Source organism: Penicillium concentricum (assembly GCF_028827145.1).
Source record: "Penicillium concentricum strain IBT 3081 chromosome Unknown utg000004l_segment0_segment0, whole genome shotgun sequence".
Lineage (NCBI taxonomy): Eukaryota > Fungi > Ascomycota > Eurotiomycetes > Eurotiales > Aspergillaceae > Penicillium > Penicillium concentricum.
In genome coordinates, this window is record NW_026622757.1 from 2402905 (window position 1) to 2418553 (window position 15649).

The following is a 15649-nucleotide window of genomic DNA, read 5'->3' on the forward strand; positions in this document are numbered from 1 at the left end:
GAGGGGTAGAGACACCAGAGACAACCACAATATTGGAAGACACTTACCAGATTAAAAACAATGGTTCCAGAGCGGGCGAAATCGAAATGAGGGACCTCAATGCAACTTTCCGTCTGAGCTTTTTTTTTGGGGGGGGAGATCGGGGGCCACTTATGTCGACAAACTCCCCACTTGAAAATGAGAAGACACAAAAATAGGGAAAAGTCCAAGAGATGAAGTTCCAGTTGGAGTTTGAGATATGAAACTGAACCCATGGAACATCCATGGATAAACGGGATTCTCTGACTAAGGTACATAGCTGGAGCCCGTAGAGGCCCGGGCCACCATATCAAGGGGGGTAAGGCTATTTCCTCGCGTTTCTATCTCTGAGCTGTCTCATCCTCGTTTCATCTAAAAAAAAAAAATACACATTCTAAAAATTCTAGTATGGGCTTCCCTATAGGTTTTATGACTTGCGCTTGTATGTTGTAAGTACTCCGTAGCACTTGAATAATATCTCTGCTTATCATCCCATTTAACCATATATATGATTAGGTCTGGTTACCGTATCCCAGCACCTTCTCTTTTAAAGTCCGCGGAAGGAACGTACAACGTCTGTGCTCAGCGACTGATATTGTGAGGTGTATATTATAGCTCCCCCTTGCCGGACAATATAGATCGACGATCCAGTTATTTTGGCCGATATCCACCTACAATATAGTCATCTAGCTTCTAGGCTTTGCATCTCAATCTTTGGTACTATAAAGGGCTGAAGCTAGCATCCTTTTCGGCTATAGTTCCTGGCTCAGAGAATGTTTCAGATAGAGATATCAACTTACCTTTCAGATTGGCTATTTCTTAGACCAGTTCCACAATTCACTTTTTGAGTCCCATTTAAGCCCAATAGCGGCGATAAGGCACTAAAGCGGAAAAGTGGTACCAGCCCCCACTAGTGAAACATGCGCTCTATGGGGTCAAACTACACCAAGTATAGGTCTTAGACCAATTTAGTATGTAAATATTCGCTAGTGGAGATCTATTAAACTCAATTAAGGAGCGATTTTATCTCTTTGGAGTAGAAACTGAGATAGCACAGGGAGTATATATATATATCTGTTCCATCTACTTTATATGTACTATCTGCTATAAAACACTAAGCACCACCATCTTCTTATGAACCACTGCATATTTCTTTTGTCCTTTACTTATCTATTACCCTATGCCTGAAAGAGCAGGAAACAAAAGCCTTATGAAGTATCTGCGGATTTTCTCTACGGATCAAGCACTAGGGGATTTAGATGGGAGCCCTATAACCTTTACCTAAAGTCCTAGGTTGTCATGGACATAATACCTATCCCATCAATGCATCATATGTTGTATGTACTTTTTTTTTTTCAGCCGACCCTATCTATACCGGACAATTTGCAATCGCATAACGCTCTCCGCACCAGTGGAGACCCGAGCGCATGCATACCCGGCCTGGGCATCAGCAGTAAGCAGGCTCATCTCCAACACATTTCTAAAAGAAGTGATTAGACTAGAATAAAAAGAAGTTCTTGTATATGTACTTTGTATACTCTATATACAACACGTGACCGTCCCCTCACTGTGGGGGTTTCCAATTTCCCCGCTCAAACAGCCCGGCCTCAAATTCTTCCCCTCTCTAGTGCGATCCCCCATTTCTCCCCCCAAAAAACATCCCCCACGATGGAGGACGAAAAGGCAAAATCTAAAAAGAAAGGTGCTACTCACCGAAAGTCCTTATCGTGTGAATATTGCAGTCGATCTTTTGCTCGCTTAGAGCATCTCCAACGCCATCTCCGCACCCGTTGAGTAACATCTTGCTTCCCGACTTGGAATTTATCTAATGTAGGACAACAGATACAAAGGAGAAACCCTTTTCATGTGATATCTGCTCTAAATCATTTGCTCGGAGGTAGGCCCCCTAATGCGCTTGATCCTTGGAATAGAATGTCAATCGCTGATATAATTTTTTTTTTGCAGTGATCTTCTAGTGCGACATGAACGATTAGTCCACCCTGCTGAAAGTGCAGCCAGTCGAGAACATCGAGTTCAGAATGGTCACGAAAACAACCACGAAATACCAATTCAGTCCAACCTCATCCAACCCGCCCATCATGAGTCGCGCATGTTAGAGCTTGCAGATGCCATCCCAGTCCACACCCAAGTGCCTCCTCCACCTGAAGTCCAGGTTCAGACTCCATCTATCATAGACACACCTCATTTCAATCCATCCTGGGGATACGATTTAAATCTTTTATCTCATGCTGCAAGCCATGTTGCTTTGGAGGGTCAACAGGAGAGCCTAGAGTCCATGAGAAAACCAACACATACAGTCGCTTCTACATCACAACCACTTCCTCACATCCAGGAAAGGGCAATTGCCGATAATTATGGTGTAGAGCCTTCGATTCTCGATCTCACTGATCTTGGGGACCCTGTCCAGGATTTCACAGTTTTTCTCGAAAGTGTGGGTCTGTCGTCCGACTGGGATTCAGGCGTGTTCTCGTCGGTCGAGGAGCCCATGCTACCGCCAGGTCTGACGATCGATTCGAAACCGCCCCGTGAGACGGTACCAACACGACTTGGTGGGGATATTATGAATGACTCGAGGGGGCCCGCGGAAGACCACCCATCCTTCTCGAATTTTGGATCCCGGCTGCCATCACTGCAACCGGAATCTCACGAAATGGATGATCGTATCGGCCTGGCTGATGAGAGTACGAGACCAGCATGGGACATCTCTAATTCAGATCGCCAAGCGTTCATCTCGAAACTTGAAGAGTTTTCATACGTTCTTCCGAAAGGATTTGTTCCGCCATCGCGGCATGCCCTATCTCGGTTCTTCGCCGGGTATATCAACGGACTGAATGAACATCTTCCGTTTATACATGTCCCCACGCTATCGGTTGCTAAAGCTTCCCCTGAACTTACGCTAGCGCTGGCAGCTGCTGGTTCACACTATCGCTTTGAAAACAGCCGGGGCATCGACCTTTTCCATGCCGCCAAAGCAATTTTATTGGAGCGACTCCGTCGGCGAGATAGCAAGCAAGTGCCTCAACCGTCATGGAACTATATATCCCCACCATCTGGGTTTCATAACTCTCGTGGCTCATCGATGATCTCTAACACGGCAAACAGCCCTTTCCAGCATCATCAGCAAATGCCAAACGCAACACTCAATGCATCAATATATATGCCGGATGATTCGGACGCTCATATGGAGGTGATTCGAACATTTTTGCTGCTGACTGTCTTCGCGTCCTGGGAACGACATCCAGAGCTCTTGCGGGAGATTCTCTCCCTCCAGAGTACTTTGGCCAGGCTCGTGCGTGAACATGGCTTGTCTGAATTACCTCCCAGCCCAGACCCTATCAGCTGGGAGGAGTGGGTACGGAGAGAAGGGAACAGACGTACAAAGCTTATTGTGTACTGTTTCTTCAACCTCCACTCCATCATGTATAACATCCCTCCTCTGATTTTGAACGGGGAGTTGAAGCTAAACATGCCGTGTTCTCATGAGCTTTGGAAAGCAAGCAATGCCCCACAATGGCGCCGCGTCCATCGCACCAGGCAGGTATCAGACGTGCCTTTCCAAGAGGCCTTTGCTAGGCTCTTCCTGAAATCATCGATGTCACTTCCGTCGGCACCCATATCGCCCCTTGGAAACTATATCCTCATCCACGCCATCATCCAACAGATTTTCTTTGCTCGGCAGCTCTGTCTTTCCGCGCCTCAAATGCAGGGCACTAGTTTGAGACCTGATGATTTGAATGTACTAGACAATTCATTGGGTGCGTGGAAGGCTCTATGGAAGCGCACACCCGAATCCAGCATCGATCCTCAGAATCCGGCCGGTCCAATTGCATTCACTTCTACAGCTCTGTTGGGACTCGCCTACATACGTTTACATGTTGACTTGGGTCCCTGCCGCCATCTCATCACACAGGATCCAGCCCAAATTGCAGCAGCTTTGACCGAGTCCCCGGCCATCGCACGTAGCCCCAGGCTGATTATGGCGCTGCTTCACTCAGCCCATGCCCTTTCAATCCCGGTACGACTGGGAATTGACTTCGTGGCCAGGACACATTCGTTCTTCTGGAGTATTCAGCATTCGCTCTGTAGTCTGGAATGCGCTTTTCTTCTTAGTCGCTGGCTACTTGCCATTCCCACAACACAATCCGAGCAGAGGTTGTCGGAGCATGAGCGGAAGTTGCTCCTGTGGATCAAGAGCATGATGGATGAAACCGAAATGGCTGTTGATCCTCCTGGCGCACCGGATATGGAGTTCATGGCGAATCCTTACAAAGTGCGGCAGCTTAGTGTTGCGATTGTCCGCGTCTGGGCGCGAACTTTCAAGGGCAATACTAGCTGGGCGATCGTTGATTTGGTAGGCTCAAGCTTGGATGCCTATGCGGACCTTTTGGAATTCTAATTTGAGTGTTTCGAGGGGTCTGTCACCCAGGAGGTCAGGTCTTTGTTCTATTGACCAGAGAACCTCCAGGTGAAGTGAATGTTGGTGTGCCACCATGGTGCACGGGGATTGGGCTTTATGCTTGGCCCGCTCAATTTTGGCGCAAAGACGCAACTAACGTCTTTGCGAAAAAAAAAAATTTAACGGCCTCTCTGGAATGGCTATACTAATGATCCTATGTTTTCTCTTTTGGATGATGTGTCAGGGAGTTTTGTATATGGGGGACTGGGACTTCAGGTTATTTGGGTTCAATGTTTGTTCGATCTATATGTATTATGACTTCGTCACTTGCTTAGTGCTGTCTATACCCTACCGGTGTTTGCTGTCGACAATAGCAACTGCTTTTGTTTTTCCTAGAACTTGCATATAGTGAGATCTCAAAAGTAACTCCTTTTCCATTACTCATTATCTCATCTCTCATAGGAAGGGTGGTGTATATAAAACAAGCACAACATCTCTATGTACACTATTTGCCAGAGACCTTGTTGCGATTTCTAGTAACACTTGCAGGCACGAACTTCAGGGCAGACATCGACTTTTCCAACTCGTCAATGTCCATTTCATTTGGTGATTTCTTTTCAGGGATTGCTGCTGCCGGTGGGTTCGATTGCGACGAGCTTCGACGCCGCAACCTGCCCTCCAAAGCAGATGATGTTGAGATGCGTCGTCTGTGACTGTTCATAGGTCGCAGCATAGATGTTTGTGTATCGATGCCATCATTGACAACGTAGAAGTTGTAACTCTGTATAATATGTCAGTGACGTAGGGACCCCATTCTGAACTGGAACCATACCCGGGGAAACATGTGTTTGTCGATAAGATGTAGTCGTCGTTTTTGTGGGGTTGAGCATTTTCGCTCACAGTCTTCGATGAAGCATCCGAACTTTACTTTTATTTAGTAAAATGGGTATAAACCAATTGATAGGCTAGAGCTTACAGTCTTGTCTCCGCGGGCTCGCCGCGTAGCAGCTAGTGGATCATGGTTCTCTTCGATGTGTAGATTGAGCAAATGACCAGTAGGGAAGTTCTTGCTGCACTCGGAGCAGCGGTTGACATGAGATTGAAGGTAATGGACCTCGTAATCTTCGTAGGATGTGAATGACAGTGTCTCGCGGTGAGGCGGTAAGGAGCAATGCATCACCTCAGGGAGGATGTTGGTATCACTGTCGATGAACTTGTTGCGTTCGGAAGGGGGAGTCGTAGTGTTCACTGCGATTGAGGATACGGATATTGTGTCTTGCTCGAGAGATGGAGATCTCGAGCTTCGGGATCGTTTGGACATGGTTTAATTCACCTTGCATATATATGGATTGATAGGTCAACTTGATGGTACGGAGGTGTACAGCGACCATGCAAGACTTAATTTATTCCACTCTCCGCCTTCTCTGTATAGAATACATAAGGAGGTTTTATATGATTTTATAAGGGTAAATTTCCAAGGTTGGCGGTTAGCTATATATCCAGACTATAGCTTAGTGCGTAACGATGTTTTCCAAGGTTACTATGTACTTTTTATCATTTTTAGATATCTTTTACTCCGTACTTTTTAGATGTCACTCTTCGGGCAAACTTTCATAGAAAGTACGTCAACACTATGGAGTATGATATCAAAATCTCGTACCAAAGGTTCATGAAATCTGAATTTATAACGAATTTCTAGTTAGATCAACCTGAAGCTAGTCTAAAAGCATCGGCGGATGACAAAAATATTCACGGATCTCTCCCGTGGATGCTATAACCCTATGGGCAATGTAAGTGAATAATAATATGTAGAAGATGATCGCCGAGACTTTTTCAATTGGATAATCGGCGCATTTCAAATTCTCTTCACGTTCCTTTCATTGTTTGAGTACAGAATAAAACGTGTAATCGTCATACGAAACACGATACCTCCCGCCTTGGCAACACCAATCATCGCAGTAGGCCGGGACCGCATTTATGCAATTTCATACTCTCGACTCTCGTGCGCCTTCATGTCTCTCACATACTGATGGCTCCTCCGCCGCTCACATTCCAAGCCATAGCCATCTGACCGGCGAGGTTGACGCTCGGGATCCCCGGGCTAACTCCCTGATGGCGCCCTCGTTCCCGGATGCCTGGAAGTCAGTACTTTCCCCTCGATTTGTGGATCGTGAACATTGACCAGTTGTGTCATATAGGACTGCGATAGAAGCTGAGAAGGAGCTTCTGCAATGCTTCTCGCAAGAACGGCGCACATTCGATGAATTCGAACATTTCCTCTCCGAGTCAGTGACGAAGCCCCGCGCGCACCGCTCAAGGCTGACCTCTTTTCATATAGGTTCCGGACCTCTTCTCAAAATGCAATCCTCCTCGACTTCAATGCTTCTCGCGAGGTCGATGTGGAGAGTCGCCTTTGGGATGCGCACTTGAAAGTGAACAATCGGTTTCGCAAGCAGTTGCTTCGCGTGAGTAACTCCCCCACCGGAGCTTTTCGCAAGGGTGGATTCACTGACTGTGTTTGGGTGTCAATTAGTTTCGCGAAGAGCACGGCAAGAAAAAGCCAGTTGAGAGGCGCAAACTCGAACGCCATTACCTCGATTTCATTAAGTCAAGCCAGCGGTTTTACCGAGGATACATCCAGCATTTGTCGTCGCGATTTGGGGGCATTGTTGAGTTAGAGAGAGTTGCGCGCAAGTTCAATTTTGAGAGTAAGGCAGGAACACAAGCTGTGCACCGCGTTTCTAGACACGCTGACCCGCGGTTGTTTCTAGATTTGTCCGGCCAACCTCCTATCAAGCCCTCCAATGATCTGCGCAGGCTCATTCTCCAGTCATGCCACGCAACCCTTATCCGGCTGGGAGACCTTTCCCGCTATCGTGAATCGGAACTCGTCAGCAAAGATCGCAACTGGGGCCCTGCTATCGGTTATTATGATTTGGCGTCGGTGATCAACCCTGCATCGGGTGCATCTCAGAACCAATTGGCAATTATCGCTCTCGCGGATGGAAATCATCTTCGTGCTACCTACCATTTGTACAGAGCCCTTTCAGCTCAAGAGCCTCATCCTACTGCGAAGGGCAATCTGGAGATTGAACTCCGAAAAATCATGAGCCTCTGGGCTAAACGAGAGCTGATCCGCCCGGAAGATGCCGGTATCCCTGGAAGGGCATTGACTCCGTGGTTCCTCTATCTTCACGCGAAATGTTACAAGGGAACCGACTTCCCGGAGCACGATGAGTTAGAGAGTGAAGTTCTAAGCCAACTAGCAGTTGAAATTAGAGAGCGATCACTAGAAGGGACACTACAAAAGTTCTGTCTCATCAATATTGCGGCAGAGGATTTTGCCAAGGTCCGGTCCATTGGTAAGAGTTCGAACCATTATCATTGCTCATGCATATGCTTACCTATCCCCCAGAGGAGTCCGTCTTGGATGCACGCGTCTTTTTCCAGCGCATCAATGTAAAGACCTTTTTCACCTTACTGCAAATACTTTTGGTCGAATTAGAACGGACTGCTTCTTTTGAAGATCCAAACAGCAAAGACGCACTGCCTATCCCAGACAAGGTGTCTGTAGTTGCCCGCCGGATCTTGCCCGCGCTTCGCCATTACAGCTCCTGGCTACTCACAAATAGCCAGTCTCTGGTTGAACAGAAAGACGAAAAGGACTCAGCGCTCTCGATCCAAATCAAAGAATTCTGGAAAATTTATGCCGGTACGCTGAGCCTGCTCGCATCCTCGTTCGATGTGGTCAGCCTTCCCGAGATTGATTATCTATTGGAAGAAGACGAAGAAAGTCTTGGGTTTGCACCTCTGGATCAGGATGCCACTTCCCGCCGATATGGTCGAGGTGGTGATCAGTCAAAGCCCCGGATGCACGATCTTGGGATTGAAAGAAGTCACCCCAACATGGAAATGCTCTATCGAATTCGTGAATTCGTGATTGATGGACTCGACTTGGTTGTGAGAGGAGTACGTGAAAAGCTCTCAACATATCATAAACAAACAAACAGATTGCTGACCTCGTTTAGAAAATCCCGGTTGCTCTTGTGGACAGTGAAGATAAGAAGACATTTATCTATCAGGAAGAGGATCTGCCTCCACAATTCTATTCCAGCCCTCATGGCCGCCAGCATGCACTTTCGGCTGCGAGCATTGAGCGCGAGGATATCCCACAGGCCGCTCCAAATACAGACTCTGCGGCAGAAGCCCAAAGCTTGTTCGGCGGTTCACAGTCTGCATCGGCATCTATGTCCGCCAACATGCATCAGATCGTTGAGGGTGTTGAGCGACTTGTTGACTCGGACACGTATGAAACCCCTCCCAATGACCAATTTGCTTTCATGAGCACGGGTGAGATATCGACACCTACGCATGTTTCACCTAATATCAATGCCTATCCGTTCCGTGACGAAAACTCTCCACCTCTCACCACCCCAATCGCCCCTCCACCTGGGCTTGGTCCACCAGTCATGAATGCAGCCGATTCTCTTAGAGCGCCATCGGCTCAGTCATACACCTCACGACCTGCCATTCCCAGCCTCCCCAGCATTTGGACGCCGCTGAGAGACACCGCCCCTCCACGCACGCCTCCTGGCCTTGGTCCACAGCCTGGCCAGCAAGCTCCACTGCACCATCTGGCTTCTGGGAATGCCATTCCCTCTGAGCGCTCACCGTCGCAAGATCAGCTAGCAAATGAGCTCATGCTCCGACAGCACCTGTTGGCCCAGGCGCAGTTTTCAAACTCGCTGGATGTAGGATCGATGCCCACGCCGTGGGCCTCATCCAACATGTCTCATGCTCGTCCCACCGCCAGCGGCTGGGATCACGGCCGAGCAACCTTCGGTGCATTCGAACTCCCGAGCCAACCAGCGCCCAGCAGCCTGGGACATCCCTCGTGGGCCAATGACGCTTTCATCGCCAGCAGCCTCGCTGGAGCAACTCCCTATAACTCCGGGATTGGAGGGCGCAAGCCTGGAACACAGCTTGGAGCAATCGGACAAACCCCACCCTGTGGCCAAGGAGGCTGATTCCAATATCCAAGCTCTCATTTTTTAGTTCTTCCATGTGCATATGCATATTACACTACCAGCCGGGCAAGCTGTCAGAATTAACAGTGCAACTCGACCTCCAACTATCCTGGCGTGTACTGTGTTTGTCTATGAGCGTGGCCGCCTGTATACTGCGATGCGACTTTACTTGCCTTGCGTCTACACATCCAGGCCTACTCTGACAGTGTGCACCTTTACAACGACCAGACGAGATTTTGTACTGCTAGCCAGTTCACAAGTGGCAGATGCCGCACTAGTCCTCTGGTGGGCGAGGACACACTGATGGTTGTTTCCAGAATGTAGGAACTTCTTTGGTCCTCGCTCTCCTCGCAATTTGTTTGGACGAATACGTGCGTTCAATATACGACATGATCAATACGAGGATATGAACATGGACAATCTGCCATTGGAGAAGACGTTTGTTTCGTTCTGTTTTCTGCCTTTTCTTCTTTTCATGCAATATGGCCTGGAACCCTGTTATCCCCATCAATCTTAGCCTTGTCTTCTTTTCTTTTCTTGTTAAAGAATCATGTGGCACGAACATACGGTGATCTTTGAATCGAGTATGGGTCTGCAGATTGCTTGAGGCCCATTACCCTCTTGACACCATCGTGCTGGTTATGTAGGCAGTTGAAATTCAATTTTGCGTTTTACGTGTTTCTCTTCATAGTAGTTTACGAGATTTGTTCTTTCATGTGAATAAATAGAAAGGATTGCCCGAATATGTTCATTCATCAAGTGGCCAATGGCCACAAATAATTTGAGGACAAGATTCTCGATAAAGTATGGCCTTTGTTCGATTTTTCAGAGAGTACGTTGAAGTCATCAAGTTTTAAAAAAAGGAAAAATTGGGTATAGAGGGTTGAATCATCCAAAGTCAGGTGGTGCGCGTCCGGTTGTTGAACTGAATTGCACAAAATCTTCCAAAATTAGGTTGGGAGATGTGTTGAAGGTGTTTTGGTAGTCTATGCTTTTTTCGTAGCCTACGTTATGAACGCTTAAGAGCGGGAGTAGGTCTGCTTGGGGGAGGGGAAGCTGCAGGTTGAAAGATGTTAGCTAGTATTCCTGCAAGGTATTGCTTTGGAAGAAACTCACGAAGGTCCAAGCTCCTGGATGCTCTTGCTGGCGAGCCACTGGCCCATGTCGATGCTGTCATCAAGGGACTTGCCCGAGACGACACCAGCGCAGAAACCACCGGCGAAGGCATCACTATAGGGGACAAAGGTTAGTAAACAGTTAATGTGGGGTTGGTCAGATCAATATCACTTACCCAGCACCGTTGGTGTCGTTGATGGCCTCCTTGGAGATCTCGCGGACCTTGAACTCCTTCACCTCGACATCACCAGTAGCAGAGCCGATGGCGACGATGGTGGGGAGAGTGCCCTGGGTGACAATGGCAACACGGGGACGCTGGGTGTTCTTCTTGGGGAGCTGAGCGAGCTTCTTGGCGATCTCGGTGATATCCTCGGTGCCCCACTGGTGGCCCTCGGCGTAGGCAAGAGCCTCAGTCTCGTTACAGAAGGTGTAGTCGGTGTAAGGCAGAACGCTATCAAGCTGGTCCTTGAAGAACTGAGCAATGAAAGGAGCAGAGATAGAGAGCATGAAGGTCTGGTGAAAATAAATAGATTAGAATGGAGGTCCAATGCATCAGAATGCAAATGACATACCTTGTTCTTAGCAGCAGCCTCCTCACCCAGGGCGATGATGGCAGGCACGCAGACAGTCAGGTGGTAACCACCGACGTAGTAGACCTGGGCCTTCTCGACAAGAGACCAGACCTCGGGCTGCTTGAGGTGCTCAAGCTTGTACTCGTTGGCAGCAGCGAGGTGGGTGCACATGCTGCGGTCGTGGCCAGTGATGACAACACCACACTTACCGGTGGGCTGGGCCTCATCAACACGGTACTCGGTGTGGACACCGGCCTCCTCGCAAGTCTTCTTGAGGATGTCACCGAACTTGTCCTTACCGATACAACCGATGTAAACAACGGACTGCTCGGGGAGCATGTACTGGGAACATTATCAGTATCAATATTCCAGATCACGAGAGTGTTTTAATGCATACCTGGGCACCACGAGCGGTGTTCTGGGCGGCACCACCGGGGATCAGCTTGGCGTCGCGGGCAAGCAGGTCCTCGTAGATACCCATGTGCTTGTCCTCAGCGAGGATAGCATCATTTGGCTTCAGATCGTACTTCTCGAGGAGAGCGGCATCGCTAAGAGATATTATCAGCATCTGGAATTTAGCATCATTTTACTTCAGGTTCATCCATACCCACGAGCCTGGATGTCTATAGTAATGTTAGCATTTTATAAAATATGACGAGATGATACTTCACATACCGAGGAGAGGGTTCTCCAGACATAGAAGAGGGTAACCTTGAGGAGCAGCCATTGTTATATGATTAATGAGAATGAGAATGGAATTGAAGTAAAAAGGGTGGGAAGGTGGGAGGATATGGAGGATATGGAGGGGTTGGCAGAAAAGAGCGGACTGCGCATCCCCGGTCCACCGGTAACAGCCGACCTTGGGAGCTGCTACTCACCAGCTCTTTTGCTCTATACATTCATATTATAATCCACCAAAATGGCCGGCCATGCTATGGATATCCCGCAGATTATCCAATCTGCAAGCATCAATCACAATCCTGACCCAGTTCATGACATCAACCCAGCCACGGCAGCTTCAGAGAAACAACCTGTCGTGGTAGGCCCGGACTCCGAAACAGCCAGCATTGCCTCCGACATTGTCCATCCAAGCCGAGTAATTCGACCAGTCTACCGGCGACAGAATCTTCCTCCTCTTCCCGATCTGCGCTTCGAACAGAGCTATCTGGCCAGCATTAAGGATGCCGATACCTGGGGACGAGTGGCATGGATTACCACTAGGGATCAGGTATGCAATGCCGCCATTCCGTTGATCTCTTTAGGCTGTCAAGAATAAAACCCTTTGACAATGCCTGGCTAACACATAATCTTTTTCCTTCTAGGTACTTCTCCCTCTGATCCAAGGAACCGTCTGGACACTCGCACTCTCGGGCTGGCGTTTCTGGAACCGCAATGCCTCAGTCAGCGGGCACACCCTCGGCAGTCGGGTTCGCAGATGGTGGTACGAAGTGAACAACTGGCATCTACCGCAAATTGGCTCAGCCAGGGATCCTAAACTGGCGTCGCAGGTTGAAGATGTGAGTACCTGCTTCCCCAATCGTCGATTTCCCATCTGATCTCGACCAGAAGTGGCAGAAGTGGAGAGGCTGATGCTCGAGGAGTTTTTGCAGTTTTACACGGCCCAGTTCTCTAATGCAGGCTCTGACTGAGGTCAGCTATGCGCTGGATGCGACCTATTAGTATCTTAATTCAGGGGTCTGGCCACTGGCTTCTGTGTACACTGTATTGCTTGCATTTTTGGCGTTTGCGCTGTTGGAGGCGCCTGTTGTTGATTCCCATTTGTATTTCCTATATCCCCTGACTCTACTTGGTAGATTATCTTATTTTTTTGCCATATATCTGGCGTACCGGGCAGACCTCAAGGGCTGCCGCGTCAGAATACAACATTTGCGTTGTCGATTGGCATAAATCCATATACAATTGTAGTGTTGTCTGCTATGTATTGAACTTATCGGGCAATTGCTCATGAGAGAGACAATCTTTGTTTTGGCATCTCCATTCCATTACTTCGTATACCGTTTCAAGCTTGGGTCAACACACAGAGCTAATATAAAGTACAATTGCAATCCAAAAGATCTATCTAGCAACAATTCATAGAATGTACATCCCTGCTCTCTTTTTAGTCTTTTTCAAGCCTGACTGAACCAAATTTATGGCCAGTTTCAATTTTGATGAACGCCATTTGAAGAAACGGAGGGCGCAGCCACGGCCACTGCAGGATGGGTTGGCACTTGGGGTATCGGAGCAGAAGGTTGTGAAGGTGTAATCATGGTCGGGGACTGATGCGCACCCGAGTTTGATTGATCGGTGAGTGTCGTCGGCGGTGCTTGGGCGGAGGAAGATGTTGCAGCTTCTCCAGAATCCTTCATTTCGACATCTTCCGCAGGAGGTGATTTGTCAATCTGGACCTCCGGATTTCCAGATGCATCTCCCTTGCCATATCGAAGTTGCACGACAAGGCTTTCTGGCTCCTCATTGCCGGTTGACTCATCTGCACTTGCTTCGTTCCCTTCATTGTCGCCTTCGAAATCGTGCTCCAAGTCGTCTTCAACACCTTGCCATTCGTTGCCGCTTTCATTGGCGCTTGAATGGACTTCAGATGCATCCTCCAGATCATCGGGATCGTATCCAGAGTATCCGTTGGGGTGGGTCGAAGTTCGAGCCCTCTGCGGTCTGCTTACTTCTTCTTCTTCATCGTCATCGAACTCTTCATAATCAGCTCCGTCGCGTTGACCAGTCAACAGAGCCTCGCCATAGAGGCCCCCGGCGCGAGATCGAATCTGCCTCCCGCTTGCCGTGAATCGAGGGCGCCTAGACTCGGTTGAAGATTCCGTAGGAGCCGCATTTCTCGTAGAGCGACGGGTGGAAGGCTCATCATCAGACAAGAAGTCTTCGTCTTCCGAGTACGTATATTTCAGTTTCTTGCCGCGTGTGCGACCTTCATACATAGAGAACGCAGGATCCGGACGGACGAAGGCAGCTTTTCGTGCGAGACGATAGTCCCTGCGTCTCCGTTTCTAATAATTCATTAGCAGAATCCAATTTACTTCTCAAATAGGAAATCACCTCTTCTGATGCCTCAAACCGAGGAATCGAAGCGCGTATTCTCTCGCTGAGCTTCTTGGAGTTTGTGCCTTTTTCGCCCTCAAGTTTCTCCATGACAGCCTCCAGCTCGGGAATACTCCCGGCGATGCTCCACCAAGTGTTGTGTTTAAGGGCCGGGTTACTTTCGCGGTAGAGACGGAAATTTGTATCATCGTGCCCTTCGATAAGCCAATATCGGCGTTTCAGGCTATCCCGACCCCAGGGTTGGACAGACAATGGTTGATTGAGGTCATCATCGTGGCGCGCCTGCTTGTAGGATTCTTTGATCTTCGCCTGGACCGCTTCGGACGACGAAAGTGACCAGAGTATCAAGGACTTCAATAAACGCAGCTAAGACGAAACATGTCAGAATCGCAAATCAGATGTCGTGGCAGGTCTTAAAAACATACACGTTCCACGGGGGACATGGTCGCAAAGCTGCGACCCCCATGAAGGGGGTTTTTGCTCTCCCATTCTTTTGGCCACTGCGATTGATGTGTATGGATTGCTTCTTCGAGAGGACGTGTAAAGTGATGTCGTCTATATATTTCAAACATTAAATTAGCATTTGACTTCACAACCGATAGCGCGGGGGTAGAAAAGGCGCGTCAAGCACTCCGCAGTATCGGGCGACAGGTGGCGACCTTACTCAACTTCCTTCTTGCGATTCAGAACAAGCCCAAGCAATGCGCATAGAAGTCTTTCGATGTATTCTCCAGGGGGAGACTCTTCAATCCCCTTCTCAATATCCTGTGGGCCGTAGTGTGGGACTCCTTTGGGGAACACTTCATGGAAACGCGCGCGGAACGCAACGATGAACTAATGATTGCGATAAATCAGCAAGCGTGTCCTATTGTTGACTGAACGCGTCATATACATGTCCGTAGATCAAGCAATGCGCACAATCTTCCTGCGAAATAAACTCACCGCGATATCGGGGTTGTCGGCCAGGACGTATTCATGCGGAGGTGACGGTTCCCGCTTCGGTGGCGGCGTCTCAGATTCCTTCTTGAAGTACTTTGCGATACCAGTCGGATGGTCAATCGCCATGGTAGCTTCGTCATCTGTCGGAGGTGCCGATGATAATGATGAAAGTTCTGAATCTGAAGGCATGGTGGAAGTGATGGGGTAGGTGATGAAGGAAGAAGTAAGTTGCGCGCAATCGAGCGTCACGTCTGCACCGAGCTTGCGCCCGAAGGGCGATCAATTTAAAGGATTCCGGACACAACTGCTCCCTTTGTTTGTAACTTTTTTTTACTGAGACTTCATGTAGTCTTCTAGAAGAACCTGTTTCAAACAAATGGGATATTGGCATGAAAGCGGCTTGGATTTTGTAGATTTCTGTATAGAGATAGAGCTCAAGAGAGCTGGTGAAGAACTGATGCATTACCATTGATTATTTTCAAACAAGCAAT

At 48.5% G+C, this 15649-nt stretch overlaps 6 protein-coding genes across 6 annotated transcripts; 3 read left to right on the top strand and 3 right to left on the bottom strand.

Annotated features, from left to right (window-relative positions):
- Positions 1-1686: 1686 nt before the first annotated feature.
- On the top strand, positions 1687-4435 carry N7517_009864 (uncharacterized protein; the record flags this gene model as incomplete). The annotated part of the gene is made up of 3 exons (XM_056727587.1): positions 1687-1807; positions 1853-1915; positions 2013-4435. The coding sequence occupies 3 exons, from the start codon at positions 1687-1689 to the stop codon at positions 4433-4435; spliced, it is 2607 nt and encodes an 868-aa protein (XP_056576159.1).
- Positions 4436-4940: 505 nt separating this feature from the next.
- Positions 4941-5756, bottom strand: N7517_009865 (Zinc finger C2H2; the record flags this gene model as incomplete). The annotated part of the gene is made up of 3 exons (XM_056727588.1): positions 4941-5216; positions 5268-5357; positions 5412-5756. The coding sequence occupies 3 exons, from the start codon at positions 5754-5756 to the stop codon at positions 4941-4943; spliced, it is 711 nt and encodes a 236-aa protein (XP_056576160.1).
- A 656-nt stretch (positions 5757-6412) lies between these two features.
- On the top strand, positions 6413-9462 carry N7517_009866 (uncharacterized protein; the record flags this gene model as incomplete). Its single annotated transcript, XM_056727589.1, has 7 exons — positions 6413-6576; positions 6634-6720; positions 6774-6900; positions 6969-7143; positions 7207-7797; positions 7851-8404; positions 8464-9462. The coding sequence occupies 7 exons, from the start codon at positions 6413-6415 to the stop codon at positions 9460-9462; spliced, it is 2697 nt and encodes an 898-aa protein (XP_056576161.1).
- An 871-nt stretch (positions 9463-10333) lies between these two features.
- Positions 10334-11877, bottom strand: N7517_009867 (adenosine kinase; the record flags this gene model as incomplete). The annotated part of the gene is made up of 7 exons (XM_056727590.1): positions 10334-10518; positions 10579-10692; positions 10754-11091; positions 11151-11492; positions 11548-11698; positions 11758-11773; positions 11826-11877. The coding sequence occupies 7 exons, from the start codon at positions 11875-11877 to the stop codon at positions 10482-10484; spliced, it is 1050 nt and encodes a 349-aa protein (XP_056576162.1). The 3' UTR covers positions 10334-10481.
- A 192-nt stretch (positions 11878-12069) lies between these two features.
- On the top strand, positions 12070-12830 carry N7517_009868 (DUF1770 domain-containing protein; the record flags this gene model as incomplete). Its single annotated transcript, XM_056727591.1, has 3 exons — positions 12070-12378; positions 12473-12667; positions 12789-12830. 3 exons carry the CDS (start codon positions 12070-12072, stop codon positions 12828-12830), a joined length of 546 nt encoding a protein of 181 aa, XP_056576163.1.
- Positions 12831-13312: 482 nt separating this feature from the next.
- N7517_009869 (uncharacterized protein) lies at positions 13313-15347 on the bottom strand (the record flags this gene model as incomplete). Its single annotated transcript, XM_056727592.1, has 5 exons — positions 13313-14167; positions 14217-14585; positions 14645-14774; positions 14884-15053; positions 15162-15347. The coding sequence occupies 5 exons, from the start codon at positions 15345-15347 to the stop codon at positions 13313-13315; spliced, it is 1710 nt and encodes a 569-aa protein (XP_056576164.1).
- Positions 15348-15649: the final 302 nt, after the last annotated feature.